Source organism: Zalophus californianus, chromosome 1 (assembly GCF_009762305.2).
Source record: "Zalophus californianus isolate mZalCal1 chromosome 1, mZalCal1.pri.v2, whole genome shotgun sequence".
Classification (NCBI taxonomy): Eukaryota; Metazoa; Chordata; class Mammalia; order Carnivora; family Otariidae; genus Zalophus; species Zalophus californianus.
The window spans coordinates 150,734,797-150,756,074 of NC_045595.1; the positions used below are offsets into that span (position 1 = coordinate 150,734,797).

A 21,278-nucleotide genomic window follows, 5' to 3' on the forward strand; every position below is an offset into this window, starting at 1 on the left:
TAATTTTGGCTCAGGTCATGATCTCAGGGTCATGGGATTGAGGCCCACATCAGACTCCATGCTCAGTAGGGAGTCTGCTTGAGATTCTCTCCCTCTGCCCCTCCCTCCTGCCCACTTTCTCTCTAAAATAAATAAATCAATAAATCTTTAAGAAAAGTTGTTCAACGTGTCCAAAACCTGAATTCCTGCTCATCCCTCTAAATTTGATTGACCTGTATTATCTTATCTATTCCAGTTAGTAACAACTTGTATCTTTCCAGTTGTTCAATTAAAAAATGTTAGTCATACTACTGTCCTTCTCTTGCACCTTACATCCACTCAATCTTCAAATGCTGTTTGTGCCTCCTTCAAAATATATCCAGAATCTGAGCACCCTTTTAAAATGGATTTATTTAAATTCAATTAAATTAACATATACTGTATTATTAGTTTCAGAGGTAGAATTTGTGATTCATCTGTTGCATACAACACCCAGGGCTCATCACTTCAAGTCTACTCCTTAATGCCCATCATCCAGTTACCCCATCCCCCCACCCACCTCCTCTCTAGCAACCTTCAGTTTATTTCCTATAGTTAAGAGTCTGTTATGGTTTGCCTCCCTCTCTGTTTTTGTCTTACTCTCTTTTTCCTTCCCTCCCCCCATGTTAATCTGTTTTGTTTCTTAAATTCCACATATGAGTGAAATCATATGGTATTTGTCTTTCTCTGACTTATTTTGCTCAGCATAATACTCTCTAGTTCTATCTATGTTGTTGCAAATGGCAAGCTTTCATTCTTTTTGATGGCTGAAAAATATTCCATTGTATATATATATATACCACATCCTTATCTAGCCATCAGTTGATGGATATATGGGTTCTTTCTATGTTTAAATCTGAATTTCAAATAAACAATAAATAGGTTTTTGTTTTTGTTTTTTACTGTTAAGTGTGTCACATGTAGTATCTAGGATATACTGATACTAAAAAATGTTTACTGTTTATCTGAAATTCAAATTTAAATGGGTATCCTGTATTTTTATTTGCTGAATCTGTCAGCCTTTAACATCATCTCTAGTTGGGTGCAATAGCCTCTTTACTGGTCTCCTGGCTTCTACCCTTCCCTTGCATCTCAAAATCCATCTTCAACAAAGCCACAAAAGTGATCAATTTAAAATTTAAGTCTGATCATGTCTCCTTTCTATTCAAAATATTACAATGAGGCCCCATTTAATTAGGAATAAAAGCCAAGGCCCTTACAATGGCCTATATTGGCTATTACACATCTGACTTCATCTCCTACTATCCTCCCAACTATGCCCCACCTTGCTCCTGTTCTCCTAGTTACACTGACATCCTTATATGCGGGGCACTTAATTTTTTTAAATTTAATTTAGTTTAAATTAATTAACATATAGTATATTTAGTTTCAGAGGTAGAGGTCAGTGATTCATCATTCAGTAAATAACACCCAGTGCTCATTACATCATGTCCCCTCCTTTATGCCCATTACCCAATTACCCTCCCTCCACCCACATCCCCTCCACCAGCCCTCAGTTTGTTTCCTATGGTTAAGAGTCTCTTATGGTTTGTCTCCCTCTCTGATTTTGTCTTACTTTATTTTTCTTCCCTTCCTCTATGCTCTTCTGTTTTGTTTCTTAAATTCCACATATGAATGAAATCATATAATTGTCTTTCTCTGATTGATTTATTTCACTTAGCATAACCCTCTAGGTCCATTCACATCATTGCAAATGGCAAGATTTCATTTTTTTGATGGCTGGGTAATATTCCACACACACACACCACACCTTCTTTATCCATTCATCTGTCAATGGATATCTGGGCTTTTTCCATAATTTGGCTATTGTGGACATTGCTGCTATAAACACTGGGGTGCACCTGCCCCTTCAGATTACTACATTTGTATCTTTGGGGTAAATACCCAGTAGTGCAATTGCTGGGTCGTAGGGTAGCTCTATTTTCAACTTTTTGAGGAACCTCCATACTGTTTTCTACAGTGGCTGGACCAGCTTGCATTCCCACCAACAGTGTAGGAGGGTTCCCATTTCTCTGCATTCTTGCCAACATTTGTTGTTTCCTGACTTGTTCATTTTAGCCATTGTGACTGGTGGTATCTCATTGTTGTTTTGATTTGTATTTCCTTGATGCTGAGTGATGTGGAGCATTTTTTCATGTGTCTGTTGTCCTTTTAAATATCTTCTTTGGAGAAGCATTTGTTCATGTCTTCTCCCCATTTCTTGATTGGATTATTCTTTGGGTGTTGAGTTTGATAAGTTCTTTATAGATTTTGGGTAATAACCCTTTATCTGATAAAACATTTGCAAATATCTTCTCCCATTCTGTTGGTTGTCTTTTGGTTTTGTTGAATGTTTCCTTTGCTGTGCAAAAGCTTTTTATCTCGATGAAGTCCCAATAGTTCATTTTTGCCTTTCTTTCCCTTGCCTTTGGAGAGGTGTCTAGCAAGAAGTTGCTGTGGCCGAGGATGAAGAGGTTGTTGCCTGTGTTCTCCTCTAGGATTTTGATGGGTTCCTGTCTTACATTTAGGTCTTTCATCCATTTTGAGTCTATTTTTATATATTGTGTAAGGGAATGGTCCAGTTTCATTCTTCTGCATGTGGCTGTCCAACTTTCCCAATACCATTTATTAAAGAGACTGTCTTTTTTCCATCGGATATTCTTTCCTGCTTTGTCAAAGATTAGTTGACCATTGAGATGAGGGTCCATTTCTGGGTTCCCTATTCTGTTCCATTGATCAATGTGTCTGTTTTTGTGCCAGTACCATGCTGTCTTGACGATTACAGCTTTGTAATAGAGCTTGAAGTCTGGAATTGTGATGCCACCAACTTTGGTTTTCCTTTTCAACAATCTTTTGGCTATTCGGGGTCTTTTCTGGTTCCATACAAATTTTAGGATTATTTGTTCCAGCTCTGTGAAAAATGTTGATGGTATTTTGATAGGGATTGAATTGAATATAGATTGCTCTGGGAAACATGACATTTTAACAATATTTGTTCTTCCAGTCTATCAGCATGGAACGTTATATGTGAGGCACTTTAAAGAATTTGCTCTAGCTGTTCCTTCTGCCTGGAATGCTCTTCTACCAGATACATTACAGCTAACTCCCTCATCACTTTTTGTTTAAATCTCACCTTCTTCATAGCATTAGTTAAAAAGAAGAAAGAAATATTATTTTTGCAATATCCTAGCAATCATGAGAGAAATCCTCTTTTTTCTAACCAGATATTCTTGTAGTAGATAGTAAATGTGGTTTTCTTTTTGATTCCAAGAAAACTGAAGAAATTCCCTAAACATACTTTTTCAATTAGGAGATACCAAGCAAGTGGCCAAGTTTCTGCTCTGCCATACATGTTCCCATTCTATTAAAGCCATGTTTTTAGGATCCTTCTGGAAAGAAAATCTATGAATTTGTAATGAAGGATGAAAATATTGTGCCATCTTCATGGATATTCAAAGAAAGACCACAGTACCCCTTGGTAGAGTGTAGGTCAATTGACAGCAACTTAATAAAAGAGAAGAACAATTTTATTTGGCACAGTTTCAAAGTATTATATGACTAATATGTAAAATTGTTTCAAAATTTGGTAGCAACTCTTACTTGAGGCATGGGATACTGTCCTTTGTTCCTCCTTCACTAGCCACAGTGTTAGTGCTTCCAGAAAGACTCCTTGAAGAAGGAAGCTGGGATGAGAGATCTGGAAATGGAGGACTTGTTTCTGGTTCTGGGGTAATAATATCTTCAATATCATACTGAAGTCGTGCCTCTAATGACTTAAAAAAAATCAAGTTTTAATTTAATCTAAGTCATAATAATAAGTAATCACATTAAAATTTCTGATAACTTTTTTAATTATTACTTTTTCATATTAATAAGTTTAGTTTTAATTTATAGTAAAGTTAAAATATCCCAAATTGATTTAAATAGTGAAATACATGGAACATTCATTGGCATTCACAAGAAACGTAAAATATTTCTTAATTCTTCAGATTTATAAGAAAAATACCTACTAGTTGAGATAAAGTTTTTATATACTAAATACTGCTTTAAAGGTATAAATTACAACTCCATACATAATGAAATGAGAAATTGGTCATGGTTATTCCAGTGAAAGAAAATATATTGGATGTGTTTACATACACAAACATAACAAATTATTATTTGTACAAGTTTTTTAGTTTAAAAAAAACATTCTATTTTGAATTTGAATTTAGTAAAGTTTTTCCAAAATAAATTCTAATTTTTGTTTCATTAGCTTAGCTCAATTTCATAGCTTGGTTAGAATTGCTTAATTGAAAAACATATGATAAACTGTATTGAAATAAAAAGATGACCCAAAACCTTTTTTTAATCTAAAAATGTTTACAAATTAAGTACTTGATGACTGTATTCAATGCTTTAATTAAAATCGATTTTATAACAAACATTTGCTTTACAATGTAAAAATCAGCATTTTTAGAAATTCAATTAATTAACATATAGTATATTATTAGTTTCAGAGGCAGAGTTCAGTGATTCATCAGTCTTATATAACACCCAGAGTTCATTATATCACGTGCCCTCCTTAATGTCCATCACCTACTTTCCCCATCCCCCCAGCCCCTCCCCTCTTTAAGAAAACCTGTTTGTTTCCTATGGTTAAGAGTCTCTTATGGTTTGTCTCTGATTTCATCTTGCTTTATTTTTCCCTCCCTTCCCCTATGCTCCTCTGTTTGTTTCTTAAATTCCACATATGAGTGAAATCATATGATTAAAAAAATCAGCATTTTTGAAGCTGAAAACAAATGTCATTATGGGGTAGTAATATAGCAATATTACCAGCAAAATTACTGTCATAATTGTCTTAAAAACTAAAAAAATCTACAGTGACTGTAACAATTACCAGTTATTGAGTGCTAACTATAAATTATCATTTGTAATTTATTATTACTTTCCATTTTTCCATTTTATTTACACAGAAAATTATATGAGTGTATGAAACTTGGTCTTACCCAGACTCTACTACTGACTACTGGAGCCTTGTGACTTGCTCAGAGTCATATAGCTATTTACTGGTAAAGCCAGAATTAAAATAGAGGCTTATCCGACTCCAAAGATTGGGTGGGATTTTAACTCATATATTTTAACAGGGCAGTACTTAAATTTGCTGTTGAGGTAAAAACAGTGTTAGACAGGCCTTTAGTAGATAATCTTTATTTTCTGATAAAATGGTAAAATGGACTCAGTAGGGCAGGCCAATTATCTATAGATGCTTTAATTTTTATTTAATTTATCCTATGAGAGCATAATTGAAAAATTACTTGATTAGTTTAAAGTTTAGATAAGGTACCCCATAATTATTTCCATCCTGTAAAAATGTTGCTATCTAGAAAATTATTAAAAATAATCTTATTGTAGTTGAGAAATGATCACTTGTGGCAATTGACAAGAAAAAAATTTAATAAAGATATACAACAAAGCCTTCATTAATTTGACATTTATACATAAAGCAATGACTGTATAAATTCTATATACACATAATCCATTCTATTTAATAATATAAAGTTTTGGTAGAGAAATGTTTTTTTTCATTTTAAGCCAAACTATTTTTCAATATGTTATACTAGGTAACAAGAATAATTCAAAATCCTATGAATTGGATTACTGGCCAAATACAGTAGTCTTGAAGGCTTAAAACCATACCAAACCCTAGCCAAAATCTATGATAATTGCTTTCTTTTAATAGCTTTAGCTGTAAACATTAAATTTAAAAAAAACTTACCACTATTTCTGTTGTTATTTCATGTCTGCTGAATTTATAAATTATGACATATGCAGAGACTCCTGATACACAGAATATTCTGCTCTCTGGACACCAGTAAATCATCTGAATGGCATATGGATCTTCCTCTATAATTTCACATGTTGGTTTTCCTTCTCCTACCTTCTGTTTTTCAAACACTTTTGAAGTTTTTAGCTTGTACAGCATTTGCAGAGTTACTATAAGATATTGAAACATAGTTATCTTCTAATTTGAACTTAATTCTTAGATATCATTGAAGCTTTTTCAATATATTTGTTAAAGCACTAAAATAAAACCCAAGTAGACAAAATAAATTACATTTTAACTAGGAAGCATTCAGTGTCATACACTCTTATCATTACAGTTTAGCTGGATGGAGATTCCAGAGAAAAATAAACATTTATTGCACATATACTATATACCAAAGAATTTATAGGTCCTTTGTATGCATTGTCTCATGTAATCCTCAAAAGAGTTCCATGAAGTGAGTATTTTTATCCTCATTTATTGATGAAAAGACTGTGGCTCAGAAAGGTTACAATGGAAATATTGAACCTAATTCTCTCTACAGTTTTCCCTTTTGATTGCTACATGAGAGATTGGAGCTATTCTTAGAGAGTTTACTCTTCTCAACAAATTTCTAGACAATCCTTAAGATGAGAAACATTTGTAATTTACTAGCTAGTAATATTGAGAGTACAATAATCTGTAGTTATTTTAGAAAGAATCTTTTCCAAGTGGCTCTGTATTAGAAAAGGATCAGTTATAATTTTTAAAAACTCTGGTGTGGTGAATTGTTTTCAGGAATATTTATTTGGGGGAATATTTTTTCCATTATAGACCCCGATGATAACTCTCCTATAAAAAAGTTCTGATTCTATAAAAGATCCTTAAGAGAATTTCTAAAAATCTGGGAATTGCTATCAAAAATGCATAATCTGAAGCTAATCATGAGAAATATCAGTCAAACCCAAATTGAAGATTCTACAAAAATAATTGGCCCAAGTCCTCAAAAATATCAATTTCATGAAATAAAGACTCATAAACAATTCCAAATTGAGGACAACTCAAAAGATGATAAATGCAATAAATAATTCTCAAATTTCTTTTATTATAAAAGATATTATTGGGACAATTGGTGAAAACTAAGATGTGGAGGTTAGATAATAGTATTGCATCAGTATTAATCTGATTTTGAAAACTATAATTTGACTATGTAAAAGAATGTCTTGTTTGTAGGAAATATACAATGAAGTATTTTTAGGGCCATGTAATGTAAGAAGAGCATCAATGCAACTCAGAAATGGTTACAAAAGCTATACATATATGTGAACATGGAGAAGAGGGAGAGGGAGGAAGGTGGAAGAACAAATGTAGTATACACTGACATTTGGGGAACCTGGCCAAAAGCTATAGAACACTTCATGGTATTTTTTTGCAATTATTCTCTAAGTCTAAAATTATGTCAAACCAAACATTTCAAAAATGGGTAAGGCATTAATTATACTAGGTGCTATAGCCTGCCTTCTAGGTCAGATGGGGTATCACTCCCATGATTATTTTATGTGACAATAACAATGGTAAACGGATATTGCAGACATAATTAAGGCCCCTAATTTAGTTGACTTGGAGTTAGTCAACAGAGGTTATCCTTAATTGGGCTGACATAATCATAATTAAAAGAGGGACTGGTGCCCTCCCTGAGGTTAGAATGACACTCCCTTGCCAGGCTTGAAGAAACAAGTTTCCATGAGTTATAAAGCTACAAGAAAATGAATTCTGCCAGCTACCTGCGATTGAATGAGGACACTAAATCTCAAATGAAACTGCAGCTTAGCCAAAACCTTGACTGCAGTCTCAGGCAACCCTAAGCAAAGAACACAGCTAAACTGTATTCAAATCACTGACACACAGAAACTGTGAGATAATATATAAGTATTGTTTTAAGCTGCTCAATTGTGGTAATTTATTACTCAGCAAAGAAAACAAATACACATAAATAACAAACTCAGTTATTCAAATTCAGTATAACCTTACTTCTGTACTGGACAGTATTCCTCAAAATTGGCAGACTAAGTGATATTTCTTCAATGACATCCACTAAATTGGAAATGCATCCTTATCATTGGTTACAGTAAAAATATTAAACATGCTGCAAACCCTAATCATTAGAATGTTAAAGTGTCTTCTCACATTTTAGAAGCTAAGAAGTGACTTTGAGGTGGTGTGAAAGGAACAATAATGTCACTCTATAAACTTGTGTTCTTGGAACAAAGTCATATTTACAAGAGAAAGTTCATCCAAAGAAAATCTTTTGTCCTTTGGAATTTCTCCCTGAGCCATTGTTCTCTAATGTGTGAGTTCAAAAAGGTGCCTCAAAATTCATGGTTTTACATATTTTAATCATTTTCTCTTGCTGATGGTTCGCTCCACTGCTGAAAGAGTCTAGCTTACAGGCTAAGAATATCACCAATATTCAACCTTCTTCCTTTTGCTTTTGTATTTATCATGGTCTTCCTCAGAAGCTATTTACCTCTACAACTTCAACTATTACTTTCATGCTGCTTCTATATGACTGTCCATTTTTGACTGTTTTTCCTACCTGCTAGACACTTGGATTTCGTGGTGTGATTGCAAAATTCAAACCTCCAGCACTCTCTTGTATTCCTCATTTCCAAAAGAGTTACCCATATCTTACTGGTTACCCATCCTCAGAAACTGAGTCATTGCTCACTTATTATTGTCCTCCTATTCCTGACTACTAAAATCTTAACTATCTTCTAAAACTCACATTAAATATTAACCCATCAAAATACCCTTTCTGGATCTACCTGGTTCAAACAAATCTCAAATTTCTGGTAACAAACAGAATTTGAGTTATATTACAGTTAGATTTCTTATCATACTGTTTGCCTTCTATTCATATATGTGCATTTCTTTATCTGATTTAGTAAATATAAGTTTTATGAAGGGTATATATGGATATAATTGAGTCTGAAATATCTTTGCATGCCCTTAAACACTGAGAGGACTACCTTATTCCTTAAATTATATAATTTTCAAACATCTTAAAAGAATTTTACAATTATCAAATCATTTCTTTTCATTCATACAAGGCTTGGTAGACAAGTAGAAAAGTGGACTAGTGAGATTAAAAAAAACTTCTCCAGGACAAGAGCTAGAGGTAAAGGAAATTCCTTCAACTGAGTTAATCTGACAAAGTTTGCTACATTTTTCAACATACCTTACCTTTTGTAAATATAATGGGTTATGGATAGTGAATTCAGTCCAGTTTATATTATAAAGGCAAAGTATAGTAGAGATAGTACTTTAAACTTACTTAACATAGGAAACGGATTTTTATAACATAGCCATATATGCATGCTAAAAATGTATCTGAAATATTAATTGTCCAAACTAAAAAGTGGTGAATGGCTCTAAGTAAATATTAACCAAGTATTTTCTGTTACAGAACAAGAGACTTAAAACTTACTTGCAGAATATATGTTAAGAAAAAAAAAAAAGAAGAAGATAGCAGGAGGGGAAGAATGAAGGGGGGGAAATCGGAGGGGGAGACCAACCATGAGAGACGATGGACTCTGAAAAACAAACTGAGGGTTCTAGAGGGAAGGGGGGTGGGGGGATGGGTTAGCCTGGTGATGGGTATTAAAGAGGGCATATTCTGCATGGAGCACTGGGTGTTATGCACAAACAATGAATCATGGAACACTACATCCAAAACTAATGATGTAATGTATGGTGATTAACATAACAATAAAAAAATTTTTAAAAAAACTTACTTGCAGAAGCATCCCAAAATTTTATTGATCCGTCTGCATGACTAGATAAAAAATACATTAGCATTAATTACAGTAAATTTAAAAAATCATAATAATTCTAAATGTATAAAAACTTGAGTTATTGCTAAAATTTGATTCAAAACCCCATTCTAATGAGAACTCATATATGTTAAACCATTTCCAAGCTCACAGTAGTGGTTTATTTTTTAAACAATGCACTAAAATCTTAAATTTAAAAAAGAACAATAGATTTTACTGTAAAAAGATTTCATGTTGAATAGAGAACAATGAAAACTGGCTTGCATGAGCAATATATTTTTATATAAAATTGTTTACTCTTAATAAAAAATACTAGACTTAATTTTGATTACATTAAAATAATTTTGAAGTCAATATCATAGTGAAGTTAAAGTTAAGCTTCAAAATATGAAAAGCAAATCCTTAAAGCTATCTAGAGTTGTATCATTATTTGGCAATAACATAATTGTAATTCTATAATAACTAATCTAGAAATAAAAAGGATAGAATAATTCCCACATTTTATTAGTTCAGCTTTAACCTGACACCAAAACCAAAAAAGAGAATTACAAAACTTTATTCCTCAAGCACAGGTATAAAAATTGTCAATAAAATATTAGCAAATCAAATAAAAAACATAGAAAGGATAATAAATCATGACTAAGTTGCAGTTCATCCTAGGAATGCAAGAGTAGTTAAACATTAAAAAAATCAATCACCATATTGTTATTCATCATACTGACAGATTAAGGAAGAAAAACCATATGATCATCTCAATAAAAACAAAAAAAGCCTTTGTTTCTAGCTTTTGGCTGTTGTGAATAATGCTTCTATGAGCATTCATGTACAAGTTTTGTATATACCTAAAAGTAGAAGTGCTTGGTTATATAATAATTGTTTAGCTTTTTGAGAAATTGCCAAACAATTTTCCTTATCAGCCTCACCATTTTACATTCCCACTAGCAATGTATGTAGTTCTAATTAATCCATATCCTGGTCAACACTTGTTATTTTCCTCTTTAAAAAAATTTTAGCCATCCTAGTGGATATGAAGTGGTACACATAATTGTGGCTTTAATTTTCACTTCATCAATGACTAATGATGTTAAGCATATTTTCATGTGCTTGTTACCCATTTTGTAGACTTTTTTGAAAAAGTCTACACAAGTTCTTTGCTCACTTAAAAGAAGTGTTTGTCTTTCTGTTGTTGAGCTCTAAGAATTATTTATATATTATGAATACTAAACCCTCTCAGATATGATTTGAAAATTTTCTCCAACTCAGTGTTGTCTTTTCACCTGATGATGAAGACAATTTTATCTATTTTTTCTTTTGTTATTTATGCTTTTGGTATAATATCTAAGAAACTTTTGCCATAATCAAGGTCATGAGATATTACCCCTTTGTTTTCTCTTTGAACTTTATAGCTTTAGCCATTAATTCAAATCTTTCATCATATTTCAGTTAATTTTTGTATATGGCATGGTGTAGGAGTCTAACTTTATTTTCTTCTTTCAAGTTTTTACTTAAATTCTAGTTAGTTAACACAGAGTGTAGTATTAGTTTCAGAAGATTTTAGTGATCGCTTACATATAAAACTCAGTGCCCTCCTTAATACTTATCACCCATCAAGCCCATTCCCCCCTGCAACCTTCCCTCCAGCAACTCTCAGTTTGTTCTCTATATTAACAGTCTCTCTTATGGTTTGCCTTCCTCTCATTTTTTCCCCTCCCCCTATGTTCATCTGTTTTGTTTCTTAAATTCCACATATGAGTGAAATCATATGGTATTTGTCTTTTTCTGACTTATTTCACTTAGCATAATACACTCTTGCTCCATCAACATCGATGCAAATGGCAAGATTTCATTCTTTTTTATAGCCGAGTAATAGTCCATGATATATATATATATACACCACATCATCTTTATCCATTCATCAGTCAATGGACATTTGGGCTCTTTTCATAATTTGGCTATTGTTGATAATTCTGGTATAAACTTCAGGGTGCATGTATCCCTATGAATCAGTATTTTGGTATCCTTTGGGTAAATATTGCAATTGCTGAGTCTTAGGGTAGTTTTATTTTTAACTTTTTGAGGAACCTCCATACTGTTTTCCACAGTGGCTGCACCAGTTTTCATTCCCCCCAACAGTGTAAGAGCAGTTCCCTATTGTTGCATCCTCACCAACATCTGATGTTTCCTGTGTTAATTTTAGCCATCTGAAAGGTGTGAGGTGGTACCTCATTGTGGTTTTGATTTGTATTTTCCTAATGAGGAGTGATGTTGAGCATCTTTTCATGTGTCTGTTAGCCATCTGGATGTCTTCTTTGGAAAAATGTCTATTCATGTCTTCTATTTCTTAACTGGATCATTTGGTTTTTTGGGGGTTGAGTGTGCTAACTTTACAGATTTGGGAGAGGGTCTAGCTTTATTCTTTTGTATGTGGATATCCAGTTCTCCTAGCAACATTTGTTGATGAGATTATCCTTTCTCCCATTAAATGGTCTTGGCAGACTTATAAAAAATCAGTCATAGATGTATGATTTTTTCATTAAATTATATCTCTAATCTTATGACATTACCACACAGTCTTGATCACCGTAGCTGTGGAGGGAATTTTACAATTGGGAAGTGTGAGTCCTTCAACTTTCTTTTTCAAGATTATTTTGACTATTTGCGGTCACTTGCAATTTCATCAATTTTAGGATAAGTTTATTTAAAATTTAAATTTTATAATTTATAATTTTATAATAAATTTATTAAATTTTTGTTCATGGTTTCTCTTAGCTCTTTAGGGTTATTTAAGACAGTTGATTTAAAGTCTTCATAAGTAAAATGTCTTGGCTTCCTCAGGTACATTTCAATTAAATTCTTTTTTTCCCCTCTGAATGGGCCATGATTTCTTATTTCTTTATATGCCTTGTATTTTGTTGTTGAAAACTGGACTTTTGATTATTAATGAGGAAACTGAAAATTGGATTCTACCCCTTCCCAAGTTCTTCTGCTGATGCTTATTATAAGTTTTTGTTGTTTAGAAAAGTCACTATGTAAAGTTTTTTAAAAGATTGTATTCTTCATTATGTGTTGCTTCTGAAATCTCTGCTCCATTAGCTTACCGGTCAGCTAGTGATTTGACAGCAATTTCATTAAATGACTATAGCCAAACAATAATAGCAACAATAACAATAGCAACAATAATAAACCATCTCCTTGTCTTAGCAAGTTGATTCTGTGTTAGGAAACTGCTGCAATGCAAGCCAGGTTATTTCCAACTCTGCATTAGCCTTCACTTCCTGTTTGCATGGTGCCTAAAGTTCATCTAGAGGGGAAATCCTAGAATCTTCTCAGGTATTTTCTTAGCATGTGTCCAGCTGTAGGCATGCATGTGGACATCTAGATTTTGCAGTGTATGTGGGAGCTTTACAAAGCCTTTGTTCCCTAATGTATTTTTTCATACAGCCTATTCTTTCCAAGAGTACAAACTATCCATTGTTTGCCCCTGCTCTTATCCCCTACCCCAGGTGAGCTGCAACTTGTACATCTGCCTTTAATTACTCAGACAAATGCCTTCCAGGAAGCCACTTTAGCCCTGGGAAAGCTCTGAGGCAGGGAAAACAAAGGTAAGCCCTTGAGCTAATTTTTCAGGGAGGCACCAACAGGTAAAAACAAAGGGCAAGTAAAAATACAATTCTTTGAGAATAAGGTCTGTATTTATTACTCTTTCTGGCACCAAAAAACTATGTAAGAGGAATGCAGGCTGCTATCTTCATGGCCACCACTGAGGTGGGGAGTGGTAGACTGTAAATGGGTTAAGGTAAAATACCACATATGCTCTCTTACCAAAATTCAGCACTTTTTAAAGAAATGAGATATAGTAGACATTTAACATTGTATGTTTCAGGTATACCACATAATTAGGTATTTGTACATTTTGTAAAATAATCACCAGATGTCTAGTTAACATCCATCACCATACATGGTTACAAATATTTTTTTCTTGTGGTGAGAACTTTGAAGATCTACTCTTTTAGAAACTTTCAAATATACAATACAGTATTATAAGTTATACTCACCATGCTATACATTACATCCCCATGACTTATTTATTTTATAGCAACTTCTTTTTTCATTAAGCATTCCCTTGGTTGTTATAAATTTTCTGTTAGATTCTAGAGTTCTGAAAAAAATTATTCTGTTTTTGCCAGCTTAATAATCATTTAGTGGAGAAACCAGTCCTACTCTGACATTTTCAGTAATGTAACTTCCTGATATTTTGAAGTAACTTTTTTTACTTAACTATAACACACAGCACGAATCATGAAATTATACCACAATGAATAGTCAAAAAGAATATATCTGTATAATCACTCAGATTAAAAAATAGAATATCAACCAAAACACTTTCCTTCTCCTTTCCAATCGCTATTCCTTTATCTTCCCCAATAGTAGCCACTATTGTCTTTTAACACGCTATATCAGTTTTACTAGTTTTTGAAATCTGTAAGTGGAACCAATTATTTTGAGTTTAGTTTCTTTTAGTCAATAATATGGATTACTATAATACATGTCATAATGTCAAATTGATTTGTGCACTGTGTGAAGCAATAGATTAAAAAATTATTGCTGTATAGAATTGTATGAATGAATACACTGTATGAATACACCACAGCATATTTATCCATTCTAGTGTTGTTAAACATTTAAGTTGTTTCTATTTTAGTACTATTACAAATTATGTGCCTCTGAAAATCCTTGATACCACTATTTTGGGGCAATTATGTACTTTATTAAATATATATGTGGGAGTGAAATTAGTGCTTCCAAGAGTTAGTAAATGCTGCCAAAGAATTTTCCAAAGAGGCTAACTATTCCACAAAAGAGTTCTAGCTGTTGCACATCAGAAAAAGATATGGACAGTCTTTTAAAAATTTTATCCTTTCTGATGAGTATGTGCAATGTTATCTCATTGTGGTTTGAATTTACTCTGTTGAGTAATGAACACCTTTTCACATGCTTATGACTATTTGGTTACTTCTTTTGTTAGGTCTGTTAGCCAGTTTTTTTTTTTCTATTGAGTTGACTGTCTCTTTTTCATATATTTGTCAAAATTATTTATATATATGTGATATAAGCACTTCATTGTTTACAGATGATGTAAAAATATTTTCCTGTGACTTGTACTTTCAGTGTCTTAATGGTGTCTTTTGAGGAAGAAAAGTTCTTAATTTTAATGTAATCTGATTTGTAATTTTTTCCCTCTCTGATTAGTGCTAATTATATTTTCTTTATGAAATTTTCCAAACATAAAGAAAATATTCTCCTCTATTTTCCTCCTGAAGCTTTATTGTTTTCTTGAAATATTTGAATCTATAATTTACCTGAAATAAATTTTTAGTATGAGGTTTGGTAAAAAAAGATTCCATATGAATATCCAATTAACCAGAATAATTCATTTAAAAGATTTCTTCCTCACTGCTTTGCAGAGTCATGTTCATAAAGAATCAATTCTCTCTATATATGACAGATGTTTCTGGACTCTCTCTTTTATTCAGTTTTGTCTGGCAGTCTATAGTTCTGCCATCAACACACATCTTAATCATTATAGTTTTATAATAACTCTGAATGTCTTATAATTTTTTTTAGTTTTAAAATTCCAATTAGTCAACATACAGTATAATATTAGTTTCAGGTGTACAATATAGTGAATCAACACTTTCATACATCACCAGGTGCTAATCACAAGTGCACTCCTTAATTTCCATTACCTATTTAAACCACCTCCCTTCTGGTTACCATCAGTTTGTTCTCCATAGTTAAGAGTCTATTTCTTTAATTTTTTAAAAATATTTTATTTATTTGACAGAGAGTGAGAGAGAGCATGGTCGGGGAGGGTCAGAGGGAAAAGCAGACTTCCTGCTGAGCAGGGAGCCTGATGCGGGGCTTGATCCGGGACTCTGGGATCATGACCTGAGCTAAAGGCAGATGCTTAACTGACTGAGTCACCCGGATACCCCTAAGAGTCTATTTCTTTGTTTGCCCCTCTCTCTCTTTTCCCTTTGCTTGTTTTTGTTTCTTATATTGCACATATAAGTGAAATCATATGGTATTTGCCTTTCTCTGACTTACTTCACTTAGCCTAATACTCTCTAGTTCCACCCATGTCATTGCAAATGGCAAGATTTCATTTTTTCTATGACTGAGAAATATTCCATTGTGTGTGTATATATATATATACACCACATCTTCCATATACATTCATCAGTTGATGGACATTTGGGCTGTTTCCATCATTTGGCTATTGTAGATAATAAACATCAATTAATTACTGCTACAAACATCAATTAATTCACTTTGGATTAGTATTTTTCTATTTGGATAAATATCTTGATCTGTAATTGCTAGATTGTGAAGTAGTTCTATTTTTAACTTTTTGAGAAACCTCCATGCTGTTTTTTACAGTGGCTGCACCAGTTTGCATTCCTATCAACAATGCAACAATGTTCCCCTTTCTCCACATCCTCACCAAGATCCATTGTTTCTTGTGTTGTTGATTTTAGCCATTCTGACAGGTGTGAGGTAATATCTCATTGTAGTTTTGATTTACATTTCCCTGATGATGAGTGATATTGAGCATGTTTTCATATGTCTGTTGGCCATCTGTATGTCTTCTTTGGAAAAATGACTATTCGTGTCTTCTGCCCATTTTTTAATTGGATTATTTGGGATTTTTTGGGTGTTGGGTTGTATACATTCTTAATCTATTTTGGATACTAGCCCTTTATCAGATACATCATTTGCAAATATCTTCTATTCCATAACTTTCTTTTTAGTTTTGTTGACTGTCTCCTTCACTGTGCAGAAGCTTTTTATTTTGATGTAGTCCCAGTAGTTTATTGCCTCAGGAGAAATATCTAGAAAGAAGTTGCTATGGTGAATGTCAAAGAAGTTATTGCTTGTGTTCTCTTCTAGCATTTTTATGGTTTTGGGTCTCATATTTAGGTCTTTAATCCATTTTGAGTTTAGTTTTGTGAATGGTATAAGAAAGTGGTCCACTTTCATTCTTTTCAACGTAGCTATTCAGTTTTCCCAATGCCATTTGTTGAAGAGACTGTCTTTTTCCTATGGTATATTCTTTCCTCCTTTTTCAAAGATTACTTGACCATATAACTGGGTTTATTTATAGATTTTCTATTGTTTCATTGATCTATGTGTCTATTTCTGTGTCAGTACCATATAATTTTGATTACTAAAGCTTTGTAATGTAACTAAAAGTCTGGAAATGTGATGCCTCCACCTTTGTTTTTCATTCTCAAAGTTGCTTTGGCTATTTGGGGTCTTTTGTGGTTTCATACAAATTTTCGGATTGTTTTTTCTAGCTTTGTAAAAAATGCTGGTGGTATTTTGATAGAGTGGCTTTAAATGTGTAAATTGCTTTGGGTAGTATAGACACATGAACAAAATTTGTTCTTCCAATCCATGAGCATGGAACATCTTTCCATTTGTTTGTGTAATCTTCAATTTTTTTAATCAGTATTTTATAGTTTTAAGAATACAGGACTTTCACTGCTTTGGTTATGTTTGTTCCTAGGTATTTTATTATTTTTGGTGCAATTGAAAATGGGATTGATTCCTTACTTTCTCTTTCTGCTGCTTCATTAATGGTGTATAGAAATGCAATAGATCTCTATAGTTTGATCTGTATCCTGGGACTTTACTGAATTTGTGTATCAGTCCTAGCAGTTTTCTGGTGGAGTCTTTTGGGTTTTCTAGATATAGTATCACACCATCTGCAAATAGTAAAAGTTTTACTTCTTCTTGCCTATTTGGATGCCTTTTTTTTTTTCTTGTCTGATTGTTGTGGCTACGACTTCTAATATTATGTTGAATAAAAGTGGTCAAAGTGGACATCCTTGTCTTGTTCCTGATCTTAGGGGAAAGCTCTCAGTTTTTCCAATTGAGGATTACACTAGCTGTGGGTTTTTCGTATATGGCCTTTATGATGTTGAGGTATGTTGTTGTCCCTACTGTGTTGAGGGTTTTTATCATGAATGGATGTTGTACTTTGTCAAACACTGTTTCTGCATCTATTGAAATGATCATATGGTTCTTATCCTTTCTTTTATTAATGTGATATATCATGTTGATTGATTTGCAAATATTGAAACACTCTTGCATCTCAGGAATAAATCCCACTTGATTGTGGTGAACGATTTTTTAAATGCACTGTTGGATTCTGTTTGTTAGTATTTTGTTGAGGATTTCTGTATCTATGGACATCAGAGATATTGTTCTGTAGTTCTTTGTTGGTTTTGTGTGTGTGTGTGTGTGTGTGTGTGTGTGTGTGTGTGTGTGTGTGTGTGTGTGGTGTCTTTATCTGGTTTTGGAATGAGGTTAATGCTGGCCTCATAGAATGAATTTTGAAGTTTTTCTTCCACTTCTATTTTTTGCAATAGTTTGAGAATAGGTATTAACTCTTTAAGTGCCTGGTAAAATTCCCCTGTGAATCCATCTGGTCCTGGATGTTTGTTTTGGGGGGGGGTATGATTACTGATTCAATTTCTTTGCTGGTTATTGGTCTGTTCCAGTTTTATATTTCTTCCTATTTCAGTTTTGGTAGTTTATATGTATCTAGAAATTTATCCATTTCTTCTAGGTTGTCTAATTTGTTGGCATATAGTTTTTCACAATATTCTAATTATTTGTATTTCTGTAGTATTGGTTTTTATTTCTTCTCTCTCATTTGCAATTTTATTTATTTGGGTCCTTTCTCTTTTTAATGATTCTAGCTAGAGGTTTACCAATTTTATTAACTTTTTCAAAGAACCAGCTCCTGGATTCATTGAACTGTTCTATTATTTTTTAGTTTCTGCATCATTTATTTCTGTTCTAATCATTATTATTTCTTTCCTTCTGACATCTTAGGCTTCATTTGTTATTCTTTTTCTAGCTCCTTTAGGTGTAAGGTTAAGTTGTTTACTTGAGATTTTTCTTGCCTCTTAAGGTAGGACTATATTGCTATAAATTTCTCTCCTATGATTGGTTTTGCTTTATCTCAAAAGTTTTGGACCACTGTGTTTACATTTTCATTTGTTTCCATGTATTTTTTAATTTCTTCTTTTATATCCTGGTTGATCCATTCATTGTTTAGTAGCATGTCATTTAATTTCCATGTATTTGTGGTTGTTCCAGATTTTTTCTGTGATGTCTTCTAGTTTCACAGAGTTGTGATCAGAAAAGATGCATGGTATGACTTCAATCTTCTTGTATTAGTTGAGACCTGTTTTGTGGCCTAATATGTAGTTTATTCTGGAGAATTTTCCATGTGCACTTGAAAAGAATGTGTATTCTCCTATTTTAGGAAGGAATATTCTGAATATATCTATTAAGTCTATCTGGTCAAGGGTGTCATTTAAAGCCATTGTTTTCTTACTGATTTTCTATTTGGGTTATCTGTCCATTGACATAAGTGGGGTGTTAAAATCCCCTATTATTGTATTATTATTGATTAGTTCCTTTATGTTTGTTATTGTTTTATGTACTTAGGTGCTCCCATGTTGGGTGCATAAATATTTACAACTGTTCTATATTTTTGTTGAATTGTCCCCTTTATTATTACGTAGTGTCCTTCCTTTTTTTGTCCCTTGTTACAGTACTTTGTTTTGAAGTCCAGTTTGTCTGATATATTGTATTGTTAATCTGGCTTTCTTTTTTTTTTTTAAGATTTTATTTATTTATTTGAGAAAGAGAGAATGAGAGAGAGAGCACATGAGAGGGGAGAGGGTCAGAGGGAGAAGCAGACTCCTTGCCAAGCAGGGGGCCTAATGCGGGACTCAATCCAGGGACTCCAGGATCATGACCTGAGCCGAAAGCAGTCACTTAACCAACTGAGCCACCCAGGCGCCCTTAATCTGGCTTTCTTTTGACAACCATTTGTATGATAAATGTTTCTCCATCCTCCCACATTCAATCTGCAAGTGTCTTTAGGTCTAAAATGAGTCTCTTGTAGGAGCATATATATGGGGTCTTGTTTTTTTGAAATCCATTTTTACACCGTTTATCTTTTAATTGCAGCATTTGTTCCATTTACATCCAAAGTAATTATTGATAGATATGTATTTATTGCCATTTTATTACTTATTTTGTAGTTGTTTCTGGAGATTTTTCTCTGATCCTTTCTTATCTTTCTATCTTTCATATTTTGCTGATTTTCTGATATATCTGGATTTCTTATTTTAACCTTTGCATGTTTATTAATTTCTGAAATATGGTTATAAGTAGGTTTGTATATAAACTCTTCTACATATAGCAGTCTATATTAAGTTGATGGTCTTTTAAGTTTGAACCCATTCTTTTCTCCCTTCCCCCTCCCCCCACATTTTAGGTATATGTTATTATATTTTACATCATTTTTTGTGAGTTCCTAGACGAATTTTTTTTACAGAAATATTTATTTACTGCTCTTATGTTTCCTGCCTTTATACTGTCATTTTTGGTCTCTCCTTTTCACTCAGAGTCCCCTTTAATATTTCTTGCAGGGCTGTTTTATTGGTCATGAACTCCCTTAGTTTTTGTTTGGGAAATTTTTTTATCTCTCATTGTCTTCTGAATGATAGCTTTACCAGATAGTGTACTCTTTTTTTTTTTTTTAAGATTTTATTTATTTATTTATTTATTTATTTATTTATTTATTTATTTGAGCGGGCTGGGGGAGTAGCAGAGTGAGAGGGACAAGCAGACTCCATGCTGAGTGGAGCCCAACACAGGGCTTGATTTCATGACCCTGATCATAACCTAAGCCAAAATCAAAAGGCAGATGTTCAAACAACTGAGCCACTGAGGCAACCTGGAGAGAGTATTCTTAGCTGCAGATTTTTCCCATTCAGCACTTTGAATATATTATACCACTCCCTCTGGCTTTTCAAGTGTCTGTTGAAAAATCTGCTGTTAGCCTTATGGGTTTTCCCTTATAAGTTAATGACGTCTTTTGTCTTGCTGCTTTTAAGATTTCTTTATCACTATATTTTACAAATTTAATTATAATTTGTCTTGGTGTGGGCCTGCTTTTGTTGATTATGATGGGAGTTCTCTGTGCCTCTTGGATCTGGATGTCTGTTCCTTCCCCAGATTAGGGAACTTTTCAGCTATTATTTCTTCAAATAAATTTTCTGCTTTCTTTTTTCTCTTTTCTTCTTCTGGGACTCCTATAATACGAATGTTATTACATTTGATGGAGTCACTGAGTTCCTTTATCTATTCTCATTTTGCATAATTCTCTCTCTCTCTCTCTCTCTCTCTCTCTCTCTCTCTCTCTCTCTCTCTCGTTCAGCCTCATTGCTTTCTATAATTTGTCTTCTAGGTCACTAATTTGTTCTTCTGCTTCTTCCAGCCTGCTGTTCATTGCATCAAGGTTTCTAATCTTATTTGTTGCACTCTTCATCTCTGATTCTTTTTCAACTCTTTTATCTCTGTGGTAGAGGTCTCACTGATGTCCTTCATTCTTTTCTCAAGCCCAGTGAGTATCCTTATAATCATTGCTTTAAATTCTCCATCAGGCATGTTACTTATATTTGTTTCACTTAGATCTCTGGACATGGCCTTACCTTGTTCTTTCATTTGGGATAAATTCCTCCATCTTCTCATTTTGTCAAAGTCTCTGC

At 33.2% G+C, this 21,278-nt stretch overlaps 1 protein-coding gene across 1 annotated transcript in view; it reads right to left on the minus strand.

Annotated features, from left to right (window-relative positions):
• Positions 1-21,278, minus strand: part of STXBP5L (syntaxin binding protein 5 like) — a 406,674-nt gene that overhangs the window by 117,800 nt on the left and 267,596 nt on the right. The window contains exons 15-17 of the mRNA XM_027586273.2: positions 9,601-9,641; positions 5,780-5,997; positions 3,619-3,791 (exon numbers count right to left, since the gene is read on the minus strand). Coding sequence (XP_027442074.1) covers positions 3,619-3,791; positions 5,780-5,997; positions 9,601-9,641 — 432 coding nt within the window. The remainder of the gene's footprint in view (positions 1-3,618; positions 3,792-5,779; positions 5,998-9,600; positions 9,642-21,278) is intronic.